This window comes from Choloepus didactylus, chromosome 6, assembly GCF_015220235.1.
Source record: "Choloepus didactylus isolate mChoDid1 chromosome 6, mChoDid1.pri, whole genome shotgun sequence".
NCBI lineage: Eukaryota > Metazoa > Chordata > Mammalia > Pilosa > Megalonychidae > Choloepus > Choloepus didactylus.
The window spans coordinates 93329654-93352870 of NC_051312.1; the positions used below are offsets into that span (position 1 = coordinate 93329654).

General features: G+C 36.9%; 1 protein-coding gene across 3 annotated transcripts in view; it reads right to left on the reverse strand.

Annotated features, from left to right (window-relative positions):
* The window catches only part of NARS2 (asparaginyl-tRNA synthetase 2, mitochondrial), a 218106-nt gene that overhangs the window by 100064 nt on the left and 94825 nt on the right, over positions 1–23217 (reverse strand). For all 3 annotated transcript variants that reach the window (XM_037840846.1, XM_037840844.1, XM_037840845.1), the window contains one exon: positions 12907–13001. In XM_037840846.1, the coding sequence (XP_037696774.1) occupies positions 12907–13001 (95 nt within the window). The remainder of the gene's footprint in view (positions 1–12906; positions 13002–23217) is intronic.

Consider the following 23217-nt stretch of genomic DNA (forward strand, 5'->3'; position numbering starts at 1 on the left):
GAGAGCAGTTACCTAAAATGTACAGAATTGTTAACAAAGTTGAATGTAAATGTTTGGGAATAGACAGAGGTGATGGTAGCTTGTTATTGGGCTTACAAGTAATAGTGCCATATTGTAGGTGAATTTAATTGAAAATGGTTGTTTAATGTCATGTATGTCATCAATTAACACTACAAATATACATAAGTTCTTGCATGAACTACTACAAATGTAAAAAAATAATAGAGGGTGTATTGGAAAAAACACAGCTATTGCAAACTATAGACTATAGTAAATAATAGTATTTTAATAACCTTTCATCAACAGTAATAAATTTACTACACCAATACTATGGGTCAACAACAGGGAGGGAACAGGGGTACAGGATTAGTGGGTTTTATTTTTTATTCTTATTTCTGTTCTGGAGTGATGAAATGTTCTAAAATTGATCATGGGAATGTATGCACAAGTATGTAATGCTACTGTGAGCCATTGATTGTATACTTATATAGACTACAGGGTACCTAGAGATTTGTGTGGTGTGTGAATATATCTCAATAAAATTGAAAAATAAAAATAAAAAGAGAAATATGGTATTTTCCTTCAATAATCAAACCACAGGAAGAATTTCATCATAAAATAGTTTGCAACAAGAACTTGGACAATTTGATTTTGCTAAAAGGATATGTGATATTTTTTCATAATTTATGGTGCTTGTAAGCCAAAATTTACTTGATATGGTTAATAAGCAGACAAATGCTGAAGGGAACTGTGTAAACAAAAATCTTTGGAAGAAAAAAAGATGAAGAAATAAAAATATTCATAAGGGGTGATCATTTTAATTGGTGTTTATGAATCTAAAAAATGTTTTGCAGTTATGGGGCAAAAAAAGATGGCCATCCCCTCTTCAACATTATGAGCTGTCAACTTTCTCAGAATATTGCTTTTTGATAATGTGAATGCAAGAACCAGTAGTTAAAAAAAGCTAAAATATATTAAAGATGTATTTGAAATCTGGAATCCATATTTACAAGATAGATGTGTCCCAGGTTCATACACGACAGTTGATGAGCAGTTACCTGTATTCAAAGGCCAAGCCCATTTGGGGTACTTTCAAAACTAGGAAAATGGGAATGGGAAAAAATATTTGTAAATCATATATCTTAAACAGAACATGTTAGAATAACATAAAGAACCCTTACAACTCAGTAACAAAAAGACAAATAACCCAATTTTAAAAATGAGTCAAGGATTTAAATAGACACTTCTCCAAAGAAAATTTATGAATAGCCAACAGGCATATAAAAAGATGTTCAACATCACTAGATATTAGGGAACAGTAAATCAAAACCATAATGAAATAAAATATTATACCCACTAGAATGGCTATAATAAAGGACAGGGAATAACAAATTCTGAGGGGGATGTGGGGAAACTGGAACCCTCATACATTGTTGGTGAGCACGTAAAATGGTGCAGATGCTTTGCAAAACAGTCTAGTAGTTTTTCAAACAGCTAAACAAAGTTATCATATGACAAAGCAATTTTTATCCCAGGTATATAACCGGTAGAAACGAAACCATATGTACACACAAAAACTTGTACACCGAAATATATAGCAACATTACTCATACTAGCCACAAAAAAGAAACAATCCAAATGTCCATCATCTGATGAATGGATAAACAAAATGTGGTATATCCACAGAATAGAATAAGAAATAAAATATGATACATGCATTAATATGGATGAACCTCAAAAACATTATGGTAAGTGAAAGTGTACCATAAATCATTCCATTTATAAGAATTATCTAGAGTACACAAACAATAGAAACAGAAAATAGTTTAGTGGCTACCTACAGTTGGGAGGCAGAAAAAGGAGAGTGATTGCTTATGGGACAAAGTTTCTCTTTGTGCAATAAAAATATCCTAATATAAGATCATAATGATGTTTGAACTGTGTAAATATACCAAAAGCCATTTCATATTTAAATGGGTGAAATTTATGGCATGTAAATAATCTCAAAGCAGTTTAAAACAATGGTGGATTCTCATGTTTAAATTCTTATGAAAATTATTAATAATACTGATTTTCATTGTCCTTATATTCTTACTGCTGTAAATTATTCATAAAATGACCTAAATATTTATTTAGAAAGTTCTTTTTGTAAGTGATAAATAGTGATGATTATTTTTCTTGGTATATTGAGGGTTAACCAATTGTCTTGAATGGAGATTTAGGTTGTTAGTAATTGTTTACTATTGTAAATAAAGATGCATTCAACATTTTTATTCATACATCTTTACTGAGTTGTCAGATCATTTCCCTTGGGAAAAATCCTAGAATTGAAGTTCTGGATAAAAAGATACTCCTCTAGAGAGGCTAAACCAATTTATATTTCAAACAGCAATGTTCAAGAGGACAGCATCAGTTCTAACTAGAAATATGATTGATTTCATGTCTCAGGGAAAAAAAATCACAAGGATAAAGCTCTTGAATACTAGAAGAACAGAATAAAACCAATTTTTAAAAAAGGAAGACAATAATAATTAAAAACTCTTTCAAATTCTGGCTTTAAATGACAAGAAACAGGAAAAGCTTATAACATGACATTTCTATTTATGATTTTATAATCTGGAGCATTCGTAATTCTCTCAGAAGAAATTTCCCATTTATGAATTATATTTATACACAGAATACAACAGAAACCCTTGGCTTTCTCTAATTTAAAAACATATTTATAGCTCTATCCATGGAGACAGCTTAGAAACCACAGCACCACAGCAGAAGCAATAAGAACACTTTATGGCTAGATCTAGGTCTCAAAATATCATTCTCCAATAAAAGGAACTGAGGATCCTTGCAGAAATGGCTGATTCTAGAGTAGGGAAAATATCAGATAAGCCTGGAGCATTGCCAGCATCATAAAGCCAGCAAGTGCTGAAAAAACAGGTGGGGGAAAAAGGATTGTGGCAAGATGGCAGAGTAGGAAGGTCTAGTACTCAGTCCTTCCACCAAAACAACTATTAAACAGGCAGGAATGTCTGAAACAACTATTTTGAAACTCTGGAGGCCATAAGAACATTGTACAGCATTCCAGGGAAGAGCAGGAGGACGTGGCTGATAAATTATGGTAAAAAATGTAAATTTCTCTCTCCATTCTGCAGCTACTGGACCCATACTGACCTCTCACAGCAGGCTGCCAAGGGATCCAGCCTTGGATGGACAGAAATTTGACATAAAATTCTCTTCCCCCCCAAAAAGGGGTGAGCATGGCTGATCACTGATCAAGGCTTTTGATTTTTCGGATCACTGGGAGCCTGACTCTGAGGACAGCTACTGTTTCAACCTGCCTGAGACAGGAGTGGCAGCAGTAGAGACTTAAGATGCTACACTTCCTCAGGGATGTGGGGAGAGTTAAAAAAAAAAAAAAAAAAAAAAAAAAAAAGGCTGTACTTGCTGGGCATGTTAGAAAAGCTCAGCATTGGGGAGCTGCAAGAAAAGCTTTTGCCGCCCTTACTGTAGAGCTGTATAAGAGGATAAAAGCACAACGAAAAAGCCTAGATCTCAGAGAAGCCCCAGAGAAGCTAAGAGATGAATTTAAGACAAGCTGACAGAAAAAGCCCCAGAGAAGCTAAGATAAGCAGAGGCTAAGAAAGAGAGAAACACACAGAGAAGTTTAGATAAAAAGCCACAGACACAGAAGCCAGAAGCTGAAAGGACCAGGAGATGCTGGCAGTGTGCCTTCCCATGTGACAGAAGTGTCCCAGATGCCAGCAGCCAGTCACCGTCCTGTTGATGCTTTGAGTTGGATGTTTTCATGGCTTTAGAATTATAAATTTTGTAAGCTAATAAATCCTCATTGTTAAAAGCCAGTCCATTTCTGGTATATTGCATTTTGGCAGCTTTAGCAGACTGAATCACTCTGCCATACATTGATCACACGATTGAATGCAAAGGTCAAGGAGACAGTTCTGAAAGCTGCAATAGAAAATCAATATATTACATACAAGGAAGTCCCCATTAGATTGAAGGCTGATTTCTCTTCAGAAACCATGGAGCCAATAAGGCAGTGGGCTGAAAGAAAACAACTGCCAGCTAAGAATTTCATATCCAGAGACTTTCTTTCAAAAATGAGGGAGAGCTTACAATATTCTCTTATGAACAAAAGCAGAGAAAGTTCATTAACACCAAACGTGTCCTAAAAGCAATGCTAAAGGGAATTCTTCAGATTGAAAGGAAAGGACATAGACAGGTGTTCAAATCAGCATAAGGAAATAAAGACTTGTGGTAAATGTAACCATTTGGGGAGTGAGAAATGACAGTATTATCATAGTATATTGTTTGGTATGCAACTCCACTTCTTAATTTTCTACAGGTGCTAAAATGCAAATGCATAAAGTAATAGTAAATCTAGGCTTTTGGACATACACTGTACAAAGATAAAAGTGGTAACAAGTATAAAAAAAAGGTGGGGTAACAAAGAGGTATAGGAAAAGTACATGTGAATGCTTTGAAGCTAACTTGATATCAAACCAAGTATGACTGTTATGTCTTTAGGATATTAAATTTAACACCATAGTAGCCACAAGGAAAATGGATGAAAAATACACCCAGATAGAAATGAGAAGGCACTCAACATGGTACAGAACAAAAAATAAAATAGGTATAAAAGGAGGGATTAATGGAAGTGAGGGCCAAACAGGTATAAGACTTACAAAGGCCAAATAGCAAAATGGCGGAGAAAGTCCTATATTATCAGTAGTGACTTTAAATGTAAATGGACTAGATTTTACAGTCAAAATGTAGAGACTGGCAGAATGGATAAAAAAGCATGACCCAACTATAGGCTAACCTTAAATTCAAAGATACAAGAAGACTGAAAGTGAAAGGATGGGGAAAAAGATACACTATACAAGTAGCAACCAAAAGACTGGTGGGATAGCTATACTATTATAAGATAAAATAGACTTTATGTCATAAAGAGTTATCAGAGACAAAGACTGTTATTACATACTGATAAAGAGGTCAATTCAACAAGAAGATTTAACAATTATAAATACACATGCACCTAACAACAGAGCCCAAAAATATAAAGCAAATAGTGATAGAATTGAAGTGAGAAAATAAAAAGTTTACATTCTAGACTTTAACATACAACTTTCAAGAATGGATAGAACATGTAGTAAGAAGGTCTGTGAAGAAATATAGACTTGAATGATATTCTAAACCAATTAGACCTGATAGACATATATAGAAGACTTCACCCAACAAAAACAGAATATATATTCTTCTCAAGTGCACATGGATCATTTTCTACGACAGACCATATGTGAGGTCGCAAAACAAGTCTCAATGAATTGAAAACTACTGACATCATACAATGTGTATTCTTTAACCACAATGGAATGGAGCTAGAAATAAATAATACAAGGAAAAATGGAAAATTCACAAATAAATGGAAATTAAAAAACATCCTCTTAAACAACCTATCATTTAAAGAAGAAATCACAAGTAAAGTTAGGAAACATCAAGAGGTGAAGGAAAATAAAATACAACATACCAAAACTTAAGTGATGTAACAAAGGCAATGCTGAAAGGCAAATTTATAACTCTAAATTCCTGCATTAAAAAAGACAACTTAAAATCAGACACATAATCTAAAAACTGGAAGAACCAGAAAAAGAGCAAACTAAACCCAGAGAGAGCAGAAACAAGAAGGAAATAACAAAGATTAGAGTGGATTAAGTCAAACAGAGAGAAAAAATAGAATCAACAAACCAATAGAAGGCTCAATGAAAAGATATAAAATTGAGAAACCTTTAGCTAAGGTGACAAAGAAAGAAAGAGGACAGAAATAACTAAACTCACAAAAGAACTTCTGGGATAATGGAGGAATAGGGAGGGAGTGGCAGCACCTACTTCTCTCCCAAAAGCAGTGAGCAGCCAGCAGAAACTGTCCAAATCAACTGTTTCCAGGCTTGGGAGACCTGGAAAGTTCAGTACAACATCCAGGGAAGTGCACAATGAAGAGACTGAGAAACCATGTTCAGAGACTGTAATTCCGTCCATGGCTCTTGGTCCCAATCCCCCACCCTTGAAGGAAGCAGTGGTGGGCGGCCTTGTCCTTACCTGGAGGAAGGCTGTGAACTAGAACACAGCCCAGTACTGAGCCAGATATTGGCCAGCAAAGTTGGAGAGTGGGATCCTGCAGTTCCAGCCTGTTCTAGTTTGCTAATGCTGCAGAATGCAAAACACCAGAGATGGATTGGCTTTTATAAAAAGGGGTTTATTTGGCTACACAGTTACAGTCTTAAGGCCATAAAGTGTCCAAGGTAACACACCAGTAATCGGGTTCCTTCACTGGAGGACGGTCAATGGCATCCGGAAAACCTCTGTTAGCTGGGAAGGCACGTGGCTGGCGTCTGCTCCAAAGTTCTGGTTTCAAAATGGCTTCCTCCCAGGAAGTTCCTCTCTAGGCTGCAGTTCCTCAAAAATGTCACTCTTAGTTGCACTTGGGATATTTGTCCTCTCTCAACTTCTCCAGAGCAAGAATCTGCTTTCAACGGCCGTCTTCAAACTGTCTCTCATCTGCAGCTCCTGTGCTTTCTTCAAAGTGTCCCCCTTGGCTGTAGCTCCTTGTCAAAACATCACTCACAGCTGCACTGAGTTCTTTCTGTTATGTCAGCTCATTTGTATAGTTCCACTGATCAAGGCCCACTCTGAAAGGGTGGGGCCATGACTCCATGGAAATATCCCATCAGAGTCATCACCCACAGCTGGGTGGGGCACATTCCAAAGAAACACTCAAAGAAATCTAATCAAAACTGATAACATCTGCCCACACAAGATTACATCAAAGATAATGGCTTTGGGGGACACAATACATTCAAACTGGCACACAGCCCATCCTGGTCAGAAGTTACTGGGCACCACTGTTTTGACTATGTCAGAGGTGGAAGTGGCAAAGAATCTTCACCTGCATTCATAGGACTGAGGGGAATAGGTAGCCAAAGAGCACCATCTGCTGAGCAGGTTGGAAACTGCCATCCAGTGACATGGAAGGAAAATAAGCTTTTTGGAGTCTTTCCTGACCCCTCTCCTATGGCCCTTTGGATCTGGTCTGCACCTACTGCATGGGTACCTGGCTCTGTGTTGGCTGGGAAATAATGATGAATCAAATGCCAAAGAAGAGCCTTAACACAAACCCAATCAACAACAAAATTCTAGACAAAAGAGAGAAACAGACCATCAGAATAAAGCCATCAACATAATCAGATGCCCAGATATCAGCAAAAAATCTCAAGGTACACTAAAACACAGGAAGATATGGCCCAGTCAAAGGAATAAATTAAAATGTCAGAGGAGATACAGAATTTGGAACAACTAATCAAAGACATTCAAACAAACTTCCTTAATCAATTCAACGAGATGGCTAAAAAGATAAAGGATATGAAGAAGACACTGGGTGAGCATAAAGAAGAATTTGAAAGCATACAAAGAAAAATAACAAATCTTATGGGAATGAAAAACACAACAGATGAAATAAAACATACACTATGGACACATAACAGCAGATTTGAAGCTGTAGAAAAAAGGATCAGTGAATTAGAAGACAAACCATCTGTTCTGGTTTGAAGCTGTTATGAATCCCGGAAAAGGCCATGTTTTTTTAATTCATTCATGTGGATGCAGACCTATTGTGGATGGGACCTTTTGATTACGTTGTTTCAATTGAGATCTGACCCACCCAATTCAAGGTGCATTTTAATCCTTTACTGGAGTCCTTTATGAGGATAAAAGAGAGAAACATCCAGAGAGCTCAGCGAGGGAAACACTCGGAGAGCTTGGAGAGACAAGCCCTGGGAGAAGCAAGCAAGGACCCACAGAAATGGAAAGAGTCAGAGCCTAAAAGCAAAGAAAACTGGGAGAGAAGGATCAACAGATGCCAGCCATGTGTATTCCCATGTGACAAAAGAATCCTGGATGTACCATCAGCCTTTCTTCAGAGAAAGTTTCATACTGTTGATGCCTTAATTGGGACATTTTCATGGCCTTAGAACTGTAAATCTGTAAACTAATAAATCTTCATTGTAAAAGTCAACCCATTTCTGGTATACTGCATTCCGAGGTAGCAAACTGAAATTGCATCTGAATTTGAACAGACAAAAGAACAGATGGAGAAAAGAAGGGAAAAATCAGTCAGGGAAATCACTAACACAAAGCACAAAAACATACGTTATCATGGGTGTCTCAGGGGAAGAGAAGGGAAAAAGGCCAGAAAGAACATTTGAGGAAATAATAGCTGAAAATTTCCCATTATAAAAGACATAAATATGCAAATAAAGGAAGCCCAACATACTCCAAACAGAATAAATCCAAATAGACCCTCTCCAAGACACATACTAATCAGACTGTCAAATGCCAAAGAGAAAGAAAGAATTCTGAAATTAACAAAAGAAAAGCGATTCACCACATACAAGGGAAGTCAAATAAGACTCAATCCTGATTTCTCGTCAGAAACCACAGAGGTGAGAAGGTGACCAAAGTACATAAGGCAAACACTGGCAAAACTGAAGGGAGTAATTAATCTATAATAGCAGTAGGAGATTTCAACATACCACTCTAATCAATTAAATAGAACATGTAAAGAGAGTATTAATCAGGAAATAGAGAACCTAAATATGATAAATGAACTAGACCTAACAGATATCTATATATATATATAGAAAAATATACCCCAAAAGAGCATGATGAACAGTCTTCTCAAGTGCTCATGGAACATTCCAGGTTAGATCACATGCTGAGGCAAAAACCATGTCTCTATACATTAAAAAGGCTGAAATTATACAATGCACTTTCTCTGATCATAATGGAATGAAGCTGGAACATTATTCAACCATAAAAAAGAATGAAGTTTTGATAACGTGCGACAACATGGAACCTTGAAGACACGTTGAGTGAAATAAGCCAGACAGAAAAAGACTAATATTGTACAATCTCACTGATTTGAAAAAATAAGAATAAAAAAACTCATAGGGTCAGAATCCAGAATACAGACCACCAGGGGACAGGCTGGTGATAGGGAATGGGAAGTAAAGGCTTAAAATGTATGGGGGTTCCTATTTGGAATGATGGAAATGTTTTGAAAATGGATTGTGGTGATCATAGCACAACATTGTGAATGTAATTAACAGCAGTGAAATACATATCTGAATGTGATTAATAGGGGAAATGCATATATGGAAACAACAAAATTTTTTTTTTTTAATTCATGGGACCATACTACCCAAACAGTGGACCCCAAATTAAACCATGTAGTATAGTTAATAGTACAATCATAAAAGTGTGCTTTCATCAATTGTAACAAATGTTCCACATCAATGCAAGGTGTTAATAATACGATGGTATATAGAAATCCTGTATTTTATGCCTGATTCTTCTGTAAATGCAGAACTTCTCTAATAAAGAAAAATCAGTCAAACAAACAAAAAAAAAAACAAGATGGGGCATGCCAAAGGGACACAGGAACAAACCAGAAAGAGTTATTAACAGTTAAAACTAGAACAGGTTTGAGTAACTAAAGAAGTAACACCGCATTGAATTATAACCCAAAGAATAAAATAAACAAGTCCCTACTAATCTCAATTAAATAAATAACTACAGAAGAAGAGACAAGAAATCTTCTATTCAGAAGAACTGAAGTATTCCCTGCTCCAGGTGGTTACACTTAATACCACCCACCCTCCCCCTCCACCCCCTAATTAGGGTATACTAGAATTTATGACTTACTTTCAAATAATAAAGTAAGGAAAAGTAAAAGTAGTAACTTTTCTATAGAGAAACATGGCAAACACTACACTTTAACCAAGCAATGAGGTTACCGTCACGAAATGGGTATCACAAACCCCCTGACCTGATGGGATGAGGAGAACACTTCATTTCTGTGGTACTTTTTCCAAAAACCCTTAACCCTAGTCTACCCATGAGAAAAATATCAAACAAATCTGGATTTGGGTGCATTCTACCAGATACGTGGCCAGTACTCAAGACTATCAAGGTCATAGAAACCAGGAAAGACCGAGAAACTGACAAACACTACGGGAGGCAGGGGAACATGACAACTAAAGGCAATGTGGTATCTTGAAATAGATCCTGGAACAAAAACCAGACATCAATGGAAGAGCTCCTGAAATTCAAATGAAGCCTGGAATTTAGTTAACAGTAATGTACTAACTTGGGTTCTTAGCTTCAACAAATATACCATGGTAATATAAGAGGTATACAATGGGGGAAACTAGGTGAGGGGTTTAGGGGTACTCTCCATACTAACTTGGCAATTTTCCTATAAATCTAGTAATTATTTCAAAATAAAAAATGTATTTAAGAAAATAACTTTAGAATATAGCCACAAATCCATGAAACCAATATAGATATCCCTTTGAATATGTTAACATTCTAAATTTAACTACCATTTACTCCATTTTAAAAGTCTGTCAAATAAAATTAAGGAAAAAACAACATTGAGGGAAAGAAGACTAACAATTTCTTACTGGAAATTAGACCATGCATTGATCTGAAACATGATGTACTACATATTAATAGTCCTAGAATTATGCATATTAAAGTAGGAACATTTGAATAATATTATTAGAAATACTTGACAACATATTGAAAAATACAAAAGCTTGTATTCCACCAACTTAAATCTTCTGTTAAGTTTCACCATATACAATGTTCTGTGGTTCACAGCACCATTCTTAGAAGGAAGGAATTCATAGAGTACACTATTGGTATTATAATAGAAAGCACAGAGTACTTGTTTCTTTCCATAAACATTGCACATTTGGTAAATTTATACCTTTCACATATCTTGACACTTCTGATGGGGAGATACTTTGCCTCTAACTTTAAGACAAAATAAATCATATTGAAAGGTTATTAAAAAAAAGATTATCCAAAATTTGGAAATAAAGCCAGAAGTAAATGGTATGTCCTTTCTAGGTCATATGGGGACACAGCCCCATTCAAAGCTTATTTGATATATAGGGGAATTTATGTTGTTTCACTGTTCTATTTACTATTGAATTAAACACCTCAGATTAAGTGGTTATATGTTAACTTGTAGATTTTCGTCCAGTAGAACTGCAAATAATTACTACCAGGTAGAAGAGAGCACTCCAAAGGTTAGTATTTATTGGCTTTTAAGACATTAACTAGTTTGTAACCTTGCAATCTTATTCTAAAATTCCTTCATCAAATGTATCTGTAAATATAGAGCTCTTCATGTACTCTTAGAACTACCCTTACTATTTTATTTATCCCCTCAGTAATTAACAACCTGAATGAAATCTTCGATATATTCATTTTATATTTATATGACAATTATGTTTTAAATATTTTCAAAACTACATTTTCACAGGAACTTTCAATGACATGGCTGACATGTTTTTTCCCACATCCAGCTCTGCAAATGTTAAAATCTCACAGGAATACTGTGATGATAATTCTTCTACATAATTTTCTGATAATACTGCCAAGTATTTGGTAATTGGAATTATCGAATCACATCTTTCTGTCTCAAAGAAAAGAATCTAAGCAATTATGTTATTTTCAAGACCATCTATGTACCACCATTGTTCTTCCATCCTACCAGGAAAGTATGTACATAAATAAACATACAAATTATTCTATTACACATCTTGTGAGTTTTTCCATCTGTGTATACTTACAACAATGGGAAACACATAAAAATAACTCTCTCCTCATTCAAGCCATTTCCTAAAGAAATTTTTTTAAGTTCCCAGTCACAATATGAGAAAATAAAGATATCATGGTGGAATGAATTGTGTATCCCAGTTTGGACATGTTCTTGGTATTGAGTCCATATTTTGGTGGGTATAGAACCACTATAAATAAGATACATTCAAGATATTAATTCAATTAATGTGTGATCCAAGTGAATCAGTTGGGGTTTTAATCCAGATTAATGGAGTACTTTATATGAAGAATAAAATTCAGAGAGAGAAAGACAAAGGGAGCACCCAGAAGCTGGAAGTCAATGGAACTTGGAAGAGAAAGGAAAAGATGCTGCCATGTGTGTTGCCATGAGATGGAAAACTCAAGGACCAGGAATCGCCAGCAGCCAGCTCCAAAATGTCACAGTCTTTGGGGACAAAGCATTGCCTTGCTGACACACTGATTTGAGACTTCTCCTAGTCTCAAAACTGAGAGTCAGTAAATTCCTGTTGTTTAAGCCACCCCATTGTATGGTATACATTTTAGCAGCTAGGAAACTAAAACTGTTTTATTTTTAAAAATTCAATATTGTTGAGTCAGCATTAAGAAATTACTTACAGAATCTGAGAACATTAGAGTTAGACAAAACCTTAAAAATCAGCTTGTCCAGACAATCCCCTCTTTTAACGAAAAGAAAAAGTTGAGCCTAAAAGATGACAATGATTTGCCAGGGGTCTGACAGCGGCTAAAATTAATGTTCTTTTTACTAAACTACTTTAAAAAATTTCTTCCTCCTATTCTAGGTACCTCCCATTTTTTAATGAAATGGACTAATACCTGGTTTAGTAACTTTATTTTGGTAAACCTGACTAATTATGTTTAAACTTTAATTACATGTTTGAATTTAAGCCCTAAAGATCAGTAAAAAGGAAAAAAAAAATCACCATCTATCATCTTCAGTTATAGTTTTCACTAAAAACAAAAGTCTAGACTAATGTGATTTCATAGTAAGAACTTTGGTATTTTCAAACTGTCAATCTAAATGTACTTTTGGACTCAAGTGGATGAATTATAAAGACTAACTTCAATTTTTAGGTTTGGGCATTGGGATGGGAAGCACCATTTCACTCTCACCCAAACCACAATCAATAGTCCAGTAAGCAAAAGGGAAAAAAAATTTGGTACCCTGACATCACTTCTAGATGAAGTTGTCCTGAGACAGTTAAGAAAGCAGGAACATTGAAGAAATTCTCCTCAGGTACCTTTATTGTGCTTGAAGGCTGCAAATAAAGAGCAAAAGTCACATAAAGCTATTATGAGTTTTGGTTTGCTTTTCACATTTACATGATTTGCCACAAGTAAAAATCATAATGCAATTAAACCTTTGTAAGAACAGGTCATGCTCATGATAATATAGGTAGTTCTCAGCAGACACCTAGAAAAGAAACTGCTTAATCAGGGAAGTCTGCTCCATATTTTCAAGACAAAAAATAACCAAAGGACGAAGTATTTTTGTCACAAAATACACTCTTACCTAAAATGTGATTTTCATTGATGGGCAAACTGAAGCAAGAGGTTATGAATTAAAAAACTGTAATGTGAAAAATTATATAATCTCTTAAAATTTTGATTTTTGAGACAGTTTTCTAAAGGGAATAACCACTAGACCATGTGTTGTCATATTATTATTAGAATATTAATAATAATGCTTTAGAATACAGATTTTTATAAAGTAATTTTAAACATATTATTTAATTTTCAACAAAACACTGAAGTAAGAAGACAAGGGGCCTATCTTTAAAATAAATGATGAGCAATTACATTTAAAGACTTTTATGAACTTACAATATAGATAGGATAATTACTCCATTTGAAACAGGTAGAAAACATGCCAGTAAACATTTATGAGAAGAGTTAAGTTAAAAAACAATTTTGAGACCAAATACAATTAAATCAGTACAGTGAAGAAAGGCTCTTGATCAAGTTGTGACTATGATACCCATTTTTTAAAAAGGAAGATAAATTACTCAAATTTCAAGCTGTGCATTTATTTGAAAATGTTTTAGTGTAGTGGTTAGTGGGGTAGTTACTGTGAATGCAATAAAAACAATTTTCAATATGCAATAGAGGAATTTTAAGACTACTGTACTGGTTCTCTAATGCTGCCATTTTGCAAAACAACAGAAATGGATTGGCTTTATAAAGGATGTTTATTTGGCTACAATGTTACAGTATGAAGGCCAAGAAAATGTCCAAATGAAGGCATCAACACAAGTATACATTCAACTAAGGAGGGCCAATGGCAACCGGAAAACCTCTGTTAGCTGGGAAGGCACGTGGCTGGCATCTGCTGATCCTAGGTTGTGCTCCAGTTCCACTCTCAGCTCCTGTGCCTTCTTCAAAGTGTCTCTGTTGGGTGCAGCACCTCCTTCTGTCTGCAAACACTTTTACAGGACTCCAGTGATTCAATTAAGACCCACCCTGAATGGGTGGGGTAACACCTCCATGGAAATTATCCAATCAAAGATCGCAACTTCAGCTGATTGAGTCACACCTCCATGGAAACACTCAATCAAAGGATTCCAACCTAATCAACACTAATACATCTGCCCCCACAGGACTGCATCAAAGAACATGGTGTTTTGGAGTACTTAATACATCCAAACTGGCACAATCCACCTCTTGGACCCTAAAATGACATGATCTTCTCATATACAAAATACATTCATCCCTTCACAATATCACAAAAACTTAAATCATTTCAGTAACAATAGGTAAGTACAAGATCCCATCAAAATCAATTACAGGCGTGGTCTGTCCTAAGGCAAACTTCCCCTCTAGCTGTAGACCTGTGAAACTCAGAACAAGTCATCTGCTGCCAATATACAAAGGAGGCACAGTCATAGGATAAACATTCCCATTGCCATAAGGAGAAATAGTAAGGAAAACAGGGTTTAAGGGACCAAAACAATTCCTAAAACTGGCAGGGCAAGCTCCATTAGATTTCAAAGTCTGAGAATCATTTATAGAATGATGTATCCTTGGGGGCTTGAGAAAGCGGAGCCCAATGCTTTCCTAGGGTATTCGCGGCAGCCCTTTTCTCTCCAAACGCTGGGGTGAGTGCTCCAACATATCCATACGTTGGGGAGACCACCTTTTTCTTGGCCCCACCCTCCTCAAATATGGGGTGCCACCTGGACTCTGCCTCTCCAGAGCAAAGGCTCCCCCCTCTCCGAACAATAGGGTGACAGCCAGGCTCTCCCCAATCCCCAGGGAATGTGCTCCACCCTCTCTGAGATGTGGAGTGGCAGCACTTTTCCTGAGCATCAAGGCAGAAGGCCTGAGCTTTGCCTATAGGGCAAACTCACCCGTTCCACGTGTGTGGGCCGCTACACTCTCCTTGCCCAAGACCTCTTCACTCCAGACCTCAACCTCCATGGCTATGTCTTTGAAGAAATATTTCCTTCAGTTTGTTACTTCTGTGTCCCCTCCAGTCCAGACTGGCAGTGGCTCAATCTATACAGATCTCACAAAAATTCTGTAGGCTTGGCATGCAGTTTATGGGTGTCAAAACCATCAGACAATAGGATTTTCCACAAATCCTTTCTGAATAACTCCATCTCCAATTCTCGCTTGTACTGAAATGGCAGTCGGTTCCATGTTTAGTTAAATCCTCACGTGGGGCTGTAGCTTCTGGGGTCTCACTTTTTGGAAGCCCAGAATTTTCCAAACTATCCATTTCTGGTTTCTTTGAACCCAAAGGTACATTTCTCAGCTTATCTCTGTCCTCTCACATTTTACTATAAGCTGTAAGGAGAAGCCAGGCTACATCCTCCACTTGTAGTCTGGAGATCTCCTCAGCTAAGTATCCCAGCTTGTCGCTTTCAAATTCTGCCTTCCAATCGACACAAGGACACAGTTTTGCCAAATTCTCTGCCACTTTAAAACAAGAATCACCTTTCTTCCAGTTGGCAATGACACATTCATCATTTCTGTTCAAGGTCTCATCAGAAGTATCTTTTTTTTTTTTTTTCATTTACAGTATTTTTTTTTTTATTTTGAAATAAATTCAAAGTTATATGAACAGATGCAAAAACAATACTAGCCCCATACACAGAATTCCATCATACCCTGAACCCCCTCCCCCGGTAGCTCAATCCACCAACTTTAACTTGCTGTCACATTGCTATTTCTTTCCCTCCCTCCCTCCCTATCATCCATCATCTATTGCTCTGTCGTCTGAACATATGAGAGATAGCTGCACACATCCTTGAGCATTCACTATAATTCACGTATACACTTCCCATGAACAAGAACATTCTTTCATGCAATCCCATTAAGCGCAGCTAAGAAGTACAAGAGATTCAACAATGATAAAAAGCTTGCATTCTATATTTCCTTTTCCTTATGTCTCAACTGTGTCCCTTTGAGCCACCTGTCCTCTATCCTCCAATCCCATCCAAGTTCATCCCTAGTATTCAATTGTCATCTAGTTAGACTGACTTTTTTTTTTTTTTTCAGTTGTGGAAACATATATACAGCCTAAATCTTCCCATTCCACTCCCTCCCTAGCCTTTCATTAGTGGGATTAATCACGTTTAGAATGTTGTAATGCTCTTTCCCACCATCCATTACTAGAAATTTCTCTTCACCTCAAACAGCAACCCTACACTCATTTCTTAACTCCCCATTACCCCTTCCCACATTTCTCTTAACCCAAACTCTACTTTTCATCTCTATGGTTATATTCTCTGATAATTTATTTGTGTTTACTGTGGGGCTTAAAATTAACCTCTTGAATTCATATCAATCTTGTTTTTCTTTGATACCACCTTCACTTCAATAGGACACCTAAACTATGTTCCTATGCTCCTTCATTCCCCCACCTTTATATAGTTGTCTAAAATTACATATTTTACATTGAGTTCAAAACCACTGATTTGTCCTTAGAGTTTGTGTATTTTATATCATGCAGGAAGTAACTAGTGGAATTACAGTTCAAAAATTATTGACTTCTATTTGTATTCCATTGTGGTTGGAGAATGTGCTTTTAGTATATTTCAATGTTTTTTTTTTTTAATTTCTTGAGGCTTGTTTTATGTCCCAGCTTATGGTCCCTTCTCGAGAAAGATCTGTGATCACTAGAGAAAAGTGAGTGTCCTGGTGATTTGGGATGTAAGGTACTATATATGTCTGTTAAAATCCTCTATATCTCTTTCTCCTTTCCCTGTTTCTCCTCCAGCAGGGCTCCCCTCAGAATCTGAAGTAGGGCAGGTCTTTCATCGGCAAAGTCTCTCAGCATTTGTTTGTCTGTGAAAAATTTAAGCTCTCCCTCAAATTTGAAGGAGAGTTTTGCTGGATAAAGTATTCTTGGTTGGAAATTTTTCTCTCTCAGAGTTTTAAATATGTCATGCCACTGTCTTCTCGCCTCCATGGTTGCTGCTGAGTAGTCACTACTTAATCTTATGTTGTTTCCTTTCTATGTGGTGAATTGCTTTTCTCCTGCTGCTTTCAGAACTTGCTCCTGCTCTTCAGTATTTGACAGTCTGATCAGAATATGTCTTGGAGTGGGTTTATTTGGATTTATTCTATTTGGAGTTCACTTATGTCTCTGGGACAACTGGCGGGGCTTTGGGCCGTGGGCACGGCCCCGGGCAGGAGTTTATCCAGCCCTCCAGGGGCTAGCTGCTAGCCGCGGGGTTTCTTTCTGCTTCCGGCTCTCCCCTCCGTTCCCCCGAACCCAAGGGTATCTGCTGCGGGCTATCTTCCTGGCCAGACAGCAAGAGGCCAGCCCAGCCCCCTCTTGCTGTGTTTTACTGCGTGGTTCCCACAATTGCTACTGGAGCCGCTCCTTTTTTTTTTTTTTTTTTTTTTAAACAGCCAGCTGGTCTCCATACGCTGAACCCTGGCTTCCCCAGCCCTCCGCATGGCTGCGCGTCTTCCAGCCAGCTTACTCACTCGTTTCAGAATGCCGACTCCCGGTTTCACCAAGTATACGGCCCCCCTGGAGCTAGGAGCCCTCATCCAGTTGGTGCATCGCTGTAACCGGTCTTCTAGGTCACTTTCTGGTTTTTAGCTAGTGTTTTTCACGGAGGTTTTTTTTTCGCCCTGTCTCAGCTAGCCGCCATCTTAGTTCCCTCTCATCAGAAGTATCTTTAGAGTGCTTATGTCTACCAACAGTCTTTTCAAAGCAGTCTAGGCCTTTTCTATCAAGCTCTTCACAATTCTTCCAGAATCTTCCCCTTATCCATTTAAAAAGCTGTTCTAAAACGTTTGGTATTTGCAAACTCAGCAGCACCAGCACCCCACTTCTCTGGAACCAAAAGCTGTTCCGGTTTGCTAATGCTGCCATTTGCAAACTACCAGAAATGGATTGGCTTTTATAAAGGGGGTTTATTTGGTTAAAAAGTTACAGTCTTAAGGCCATAAAGTGTCCAAGGTAAGGCATCAATAATAGGGTACCTTCACCAAAGGAATCCCAATGGCGTCCGGAAAACCTCTGTCAGTTGGGAAGGCACAGGCAGGTGGATGGCATCTGCTCTGGGGTTTTGGTTTCAAAATGGTTTTCTCCCAGGACATTTCTCTCTAGGCATCTGGGGGTATTCCCTTAGTTTCTCCCAGGTAAACTCTGGAGTAGTAAAAGTCTACTTTCAATGGCCATCTTCAAAATGTCTCTCTTGGCTGTTGCAGCAGCTTCTGCCTGTGAACACTTTTACAGGACTCCAGTGATTTAATTAAGACCCAGCCTAAATGGGTGGGGTAATACCTCCATGGAAATTATCCAATCAAAGGTTTCGCCCATAGTTGATTCAGTCACATCTCCAGATTGCATTAAAGATAATGGCATTTTGGGGGACATAATACATCCAAAACAGCACTACTTTTAATAGACTTAGGAAGCAAGTATTATTGAATTATGAAAACTTATTAAAAAAAGGTACCTTATTTAATTTCATTAGTTGCTTTATAACTATTGCATCCTATGTATTTGTTTGTATATATTTGAATGAGAAATCTGTTGTGAAAATTACTAATTGGAATTCTTCAAATTATTCATTTATTTTGTAATTGACTATTATTTTTCAAACTTACTTTGATACTGTCCCTAGAGGTCCTATTATTCCTTCTTTTTAAAATCCATCCTTGAATCCTATTAGCCCCATTTAATCCCACTAAATGATACTGTTTCCAAGGACTTTTTATTATCCAAGACCAAATATTTGCCCTTACATGTGACAGGACTTCAAAATAAAAGATAAGCTCTGTGATACTCATTAATTAATGAAGAATTATTCTGGCACTATACTTCCAATAAAGCCCAGCAAATTTGGAAGAATATGTTAATTTCTCCTTTCTTCCAATTCTTCAGTCTATAATAAGTACTGATGTTTTATTCTTATTTTAGTTAACGTTACTTCTCTCATTCCTTGTACATACAAAAAAGTCTGGTTTTTATTTCTTTTCTATCTAGTGCCCACTCGTAACCTTGTTCTTTTCCAGCATTGGTACAAAATGCATTCAAACCTTACTTCTCCTATATCCAACTTATTTAAACAGGTGCATACATATAACTACTTCATGATGCTTCAATGTGGTCATATGTGAGCATTTACATAATGAATTTCATACTATTTTATTATAAATTAGTTCATTTTATTTCTCCTCTATATTACAATTAAGGCATTATAATGATTTTTTCAAAACCAAGGTGTACTGACACTGTCTTTAATCTAAAAAGATTCTGGGTATATTAAGTTATATTACCTATGAATTTTATTTCAGTATATGTGCCGGTTTGAATGTATTATGTCGCCCAAAACGCCATTATCTTTGATGTAACCTTATGTGGGCAGATATATTAGTGTGGATTAGACTGTAATTCTTTGAGGGTTTCCATGGAGATGCGCCCCCACCCAACTGTAGGTGATGACTCTGAATGGATAGTTTCCAAGGAGGTGTGACCCCACCCATTCAGGGTGGGTCTGAATTAGTTCACCAGAGCACCGTATAAGCTCAGACAGAAGGAGTGAGGTTGCCACTCCTGTGCATTTGAAGAATACACAGAAGATGAGAGAGTAGCTGCAGATGAGAGGCAGTTGGAAGATGGCCATTGAAAGCAGACTCTTGCTCCTGAAAAGCTAAGAGAGGACAAACACCCCAAGAGCAAATAAGAGTGACATTTTTGAGGAACTGTAGCCTAGAGAGGAATGTCCTGGGAGAAAGCCATTTTGAAACCAGAACTTTGAGCAGACACCAGCCATGTGCCTTCCCAGATAACAGAGATTTTCCAGACACCATTGGCCATTCTCCAGTGAAGGTACCCTTTGTTGATGGACACTTTATGGCCTTAAGACTGTACCTCTGTAACCAAATAAAAACCCTTTTATAAAAGCCAATCCATTTCTGGTAGTTTGCATTCCGGCAGCATTACACTAGAAGAGTATACAAATGGAGAATTATAAAATACATGTTTCAAAAAGTATTATTACAAGAATATTCAAAGCATATTACAAAGCCACAGTGATCAAAACAGCATGGTACTGGCATAAAAATAGACATATTGATCTATGGAACCGATTGAGAGTATAGAAACAGACCTGCACATTTATGGTCAATTGATTTTTTTAATGTAATTTTATTGAGATATAATCACACACTATACAATACATCCAAAATATGCAATTAATGATTAACAGTGTTATCACAGTTTGTGCATGAAATTCATGACCACGATCAGTTTTAGAACATTTGCATTACTCCAGAAAAAGAAATGAAAAGAAAAAAGAAAACCCCAAACACCCCACACCCTCCCCTACTTTACTGAACCTTAGTACTGCACTCTACCCATTTTTTTAAATTTAATTTTATTGAGATTGTTCACATACCATACAATTATCCAAAGATCCAAAGGGCACAATCAATTTCCCATGTACCATCATACAGCTGCGCATGCATCGCCACAATTTTTTTTCCAATTTTTAGAACATTTTCATTACCCCAAAAAAGAAATAAAAGACAAAAAAGAAAACTCAATTCCTTCCCTACTCCTAACCAACCCCCCATTACTGACTCATAGTATTGGTATATTTGTTACTGTTGATGAAAGAATGTTAAAATACTATTAACCGTAGTACACAGTTTGCAATAGGTATATATTTTTCCCATATACCCCTCTATTGTTAGCTTCTAGTTATAGTGTCATACATTTGTTCTAGTTCATGAAAGAGATTTCTAATATTTGTACAATTAATCACAGACATCGTCCACCACAAGATTCACTGTTTTATACATTCCCATCTGTATTAGTTAAGGTTCTCTAGGGAAACAGAATCAACAAGTGATATCTATAAATATAAGATTTATAAAAGTTTTTCACGCAACTTTGGGTAAGCACAAGTCCAAATTTTGTAGGGTAGACAGCAGACTGACAACTCCAATGAAGATGTTCAATGAACTCCTCAGGCAGCAAACTGGCAACTCCGATGAATGGGTTCAATGAACTCCTCAGGCAACGAACTGGCAACTTTGACAAACTCCTCAGGAAATGCTTTGCTGGTCAGCCAAAGAAGTGGTGAAGGTCCTCCATCTGTCTCGCTTAAAAGTCTTCCACTGATTGGATTAAATCTAGCTCATTGAATTCTCTCATTGTGGAAGACACACCCTTTGTTGACGTAATCAGTCACAGCTGCAGCCAACTGACTGATGATTTAATAAACCCGCCTTCTGGTTTATTAACCAGTCACAGTACAGTTAGGCCAGTGCTTGCTTGACCAGATACCTGGGTACCATTACCTGGCCAAGTTAACACATAAACCTAATCATCACACCATCTTTTAACCTCCAAATTTCCTTCTGCTGACATATGTGACTCTATGCTTCTCCTTTCCACCACATTCACACACCATTCAGCACTGTTAGTTATTCCCACAATAATATGCTACCATCACCTCTGTCCACTTCCAAACACCTAGGTTCAACCTAATTGAACATTCTGCTCCTACTAAGCAACTGCTCCCCATTCTTTAGCCTCGTTCTATACCCTGTTAACTTATATTTCATGTCTATGTGTTTATATATTATAATTGTTAATATCAGTGAGACCATGTGTCTGACTTATTTCATTCAATGTAGTGCCCTCAAGGTTTTGTCATCAACCTGTTTTTTTTTTTTTTTTTTTTTTTTTTTTTTTTTTTTTTTAAAGATGGTTTTGTTCAGCCACAATCCCTTCCATCCTAAGTAAACAATCAATGTTTCCCTGTATAGGTACATATTTATGTATTCACCACCATCACCACTATCTATATAAGGACATCTCCATTTCTTCTACAAAGAAGGAGGAAGAGTCAAAGAAGGTAGAAAGACAAAAGAAAAAGAAAAAACACCATGACAGCTAAAAAGCAATGAAAGGAAAGATAGAATTAAACTAAAGTAGAATAAAAGAGTCAGACAACATCACCAATGCCAAGAGTCCCACACCCCTCCCTTATGTCCCCCTTTTATAGGCATTTAGCTTTGGTATATTGCCTTTGCTACATTAAAGGAAGCACAATACAAAGTTTCTGTTAACTATAGTCTCTAGTTTGCATTGACTGTATTTTTCCCCCAATACTGCCCTATTTTTAACACCTTGCAAGGCTGACATTCATTTGTTCTCCCTCATGAAAAAACACATTTGTACATTTTATCACAATTGTTGAGCACTCTAGGTTTCACTGAGTTATACAGTCCCAGTCTTTAGCTTTCCTCTTTCCTTCTGGTGTTCCACATTCTCCTAACCTTCCTCTTTCAATCATACTCACAGTCATCTTTGTTCAATGTACTTCCATTGCTGTGCTACCATCACCCAAAACTGTGTCCCAAACCTCTCAATCCTGTCTTCTCCTATTTGTCTATAGTGCTCCCTTCAGTATTTCCTATAATGCAAGTATCTTGTTCACAAACTCTCTCATTGTCTGTTTATCAGAGAATACTGAAGGACAGTTTTGCCAGATACAGGATTCTTGGTTGGCAGTTCTTCTCTTTCAGTATCTTAAATATATCACACTACTTCCTTCTTGCCTCCATAGTTTTTACTGAGAAATCCGCACATAGTCTTACCAAGCTTCCTTTGTATGTGATGGATCATTTTTCTCTTGGCTGCTTTTAGGATTCTCTCTTTGTCTTTGACATTTGATAATCTGATTATTAAGTGTCTTGGCGTAGGTCTATTCAGATCTATTCTGTTTGGGGTACGCTGCTCCTCTTGGATCTGTAATTTTATGTCTTTCATAAGAGATGGGAAATTTTCATTGATTCTTTCCTCTATTATTGCTTCTGACCCTTTTCCTTTCTCTTCTCCTTCTGGGACATCCATGACATGTACATTCATGTGCTCCATATTGTCATTCAATTATCTGAGATGCTGCTCATATTTTTCCATATTTTTCTCTATCTGTTCTTTTATGTGTAGGATTTCAGGTGTCTTGTTCTCCAGTTCCTGAGTATTTTCTTCTGCTT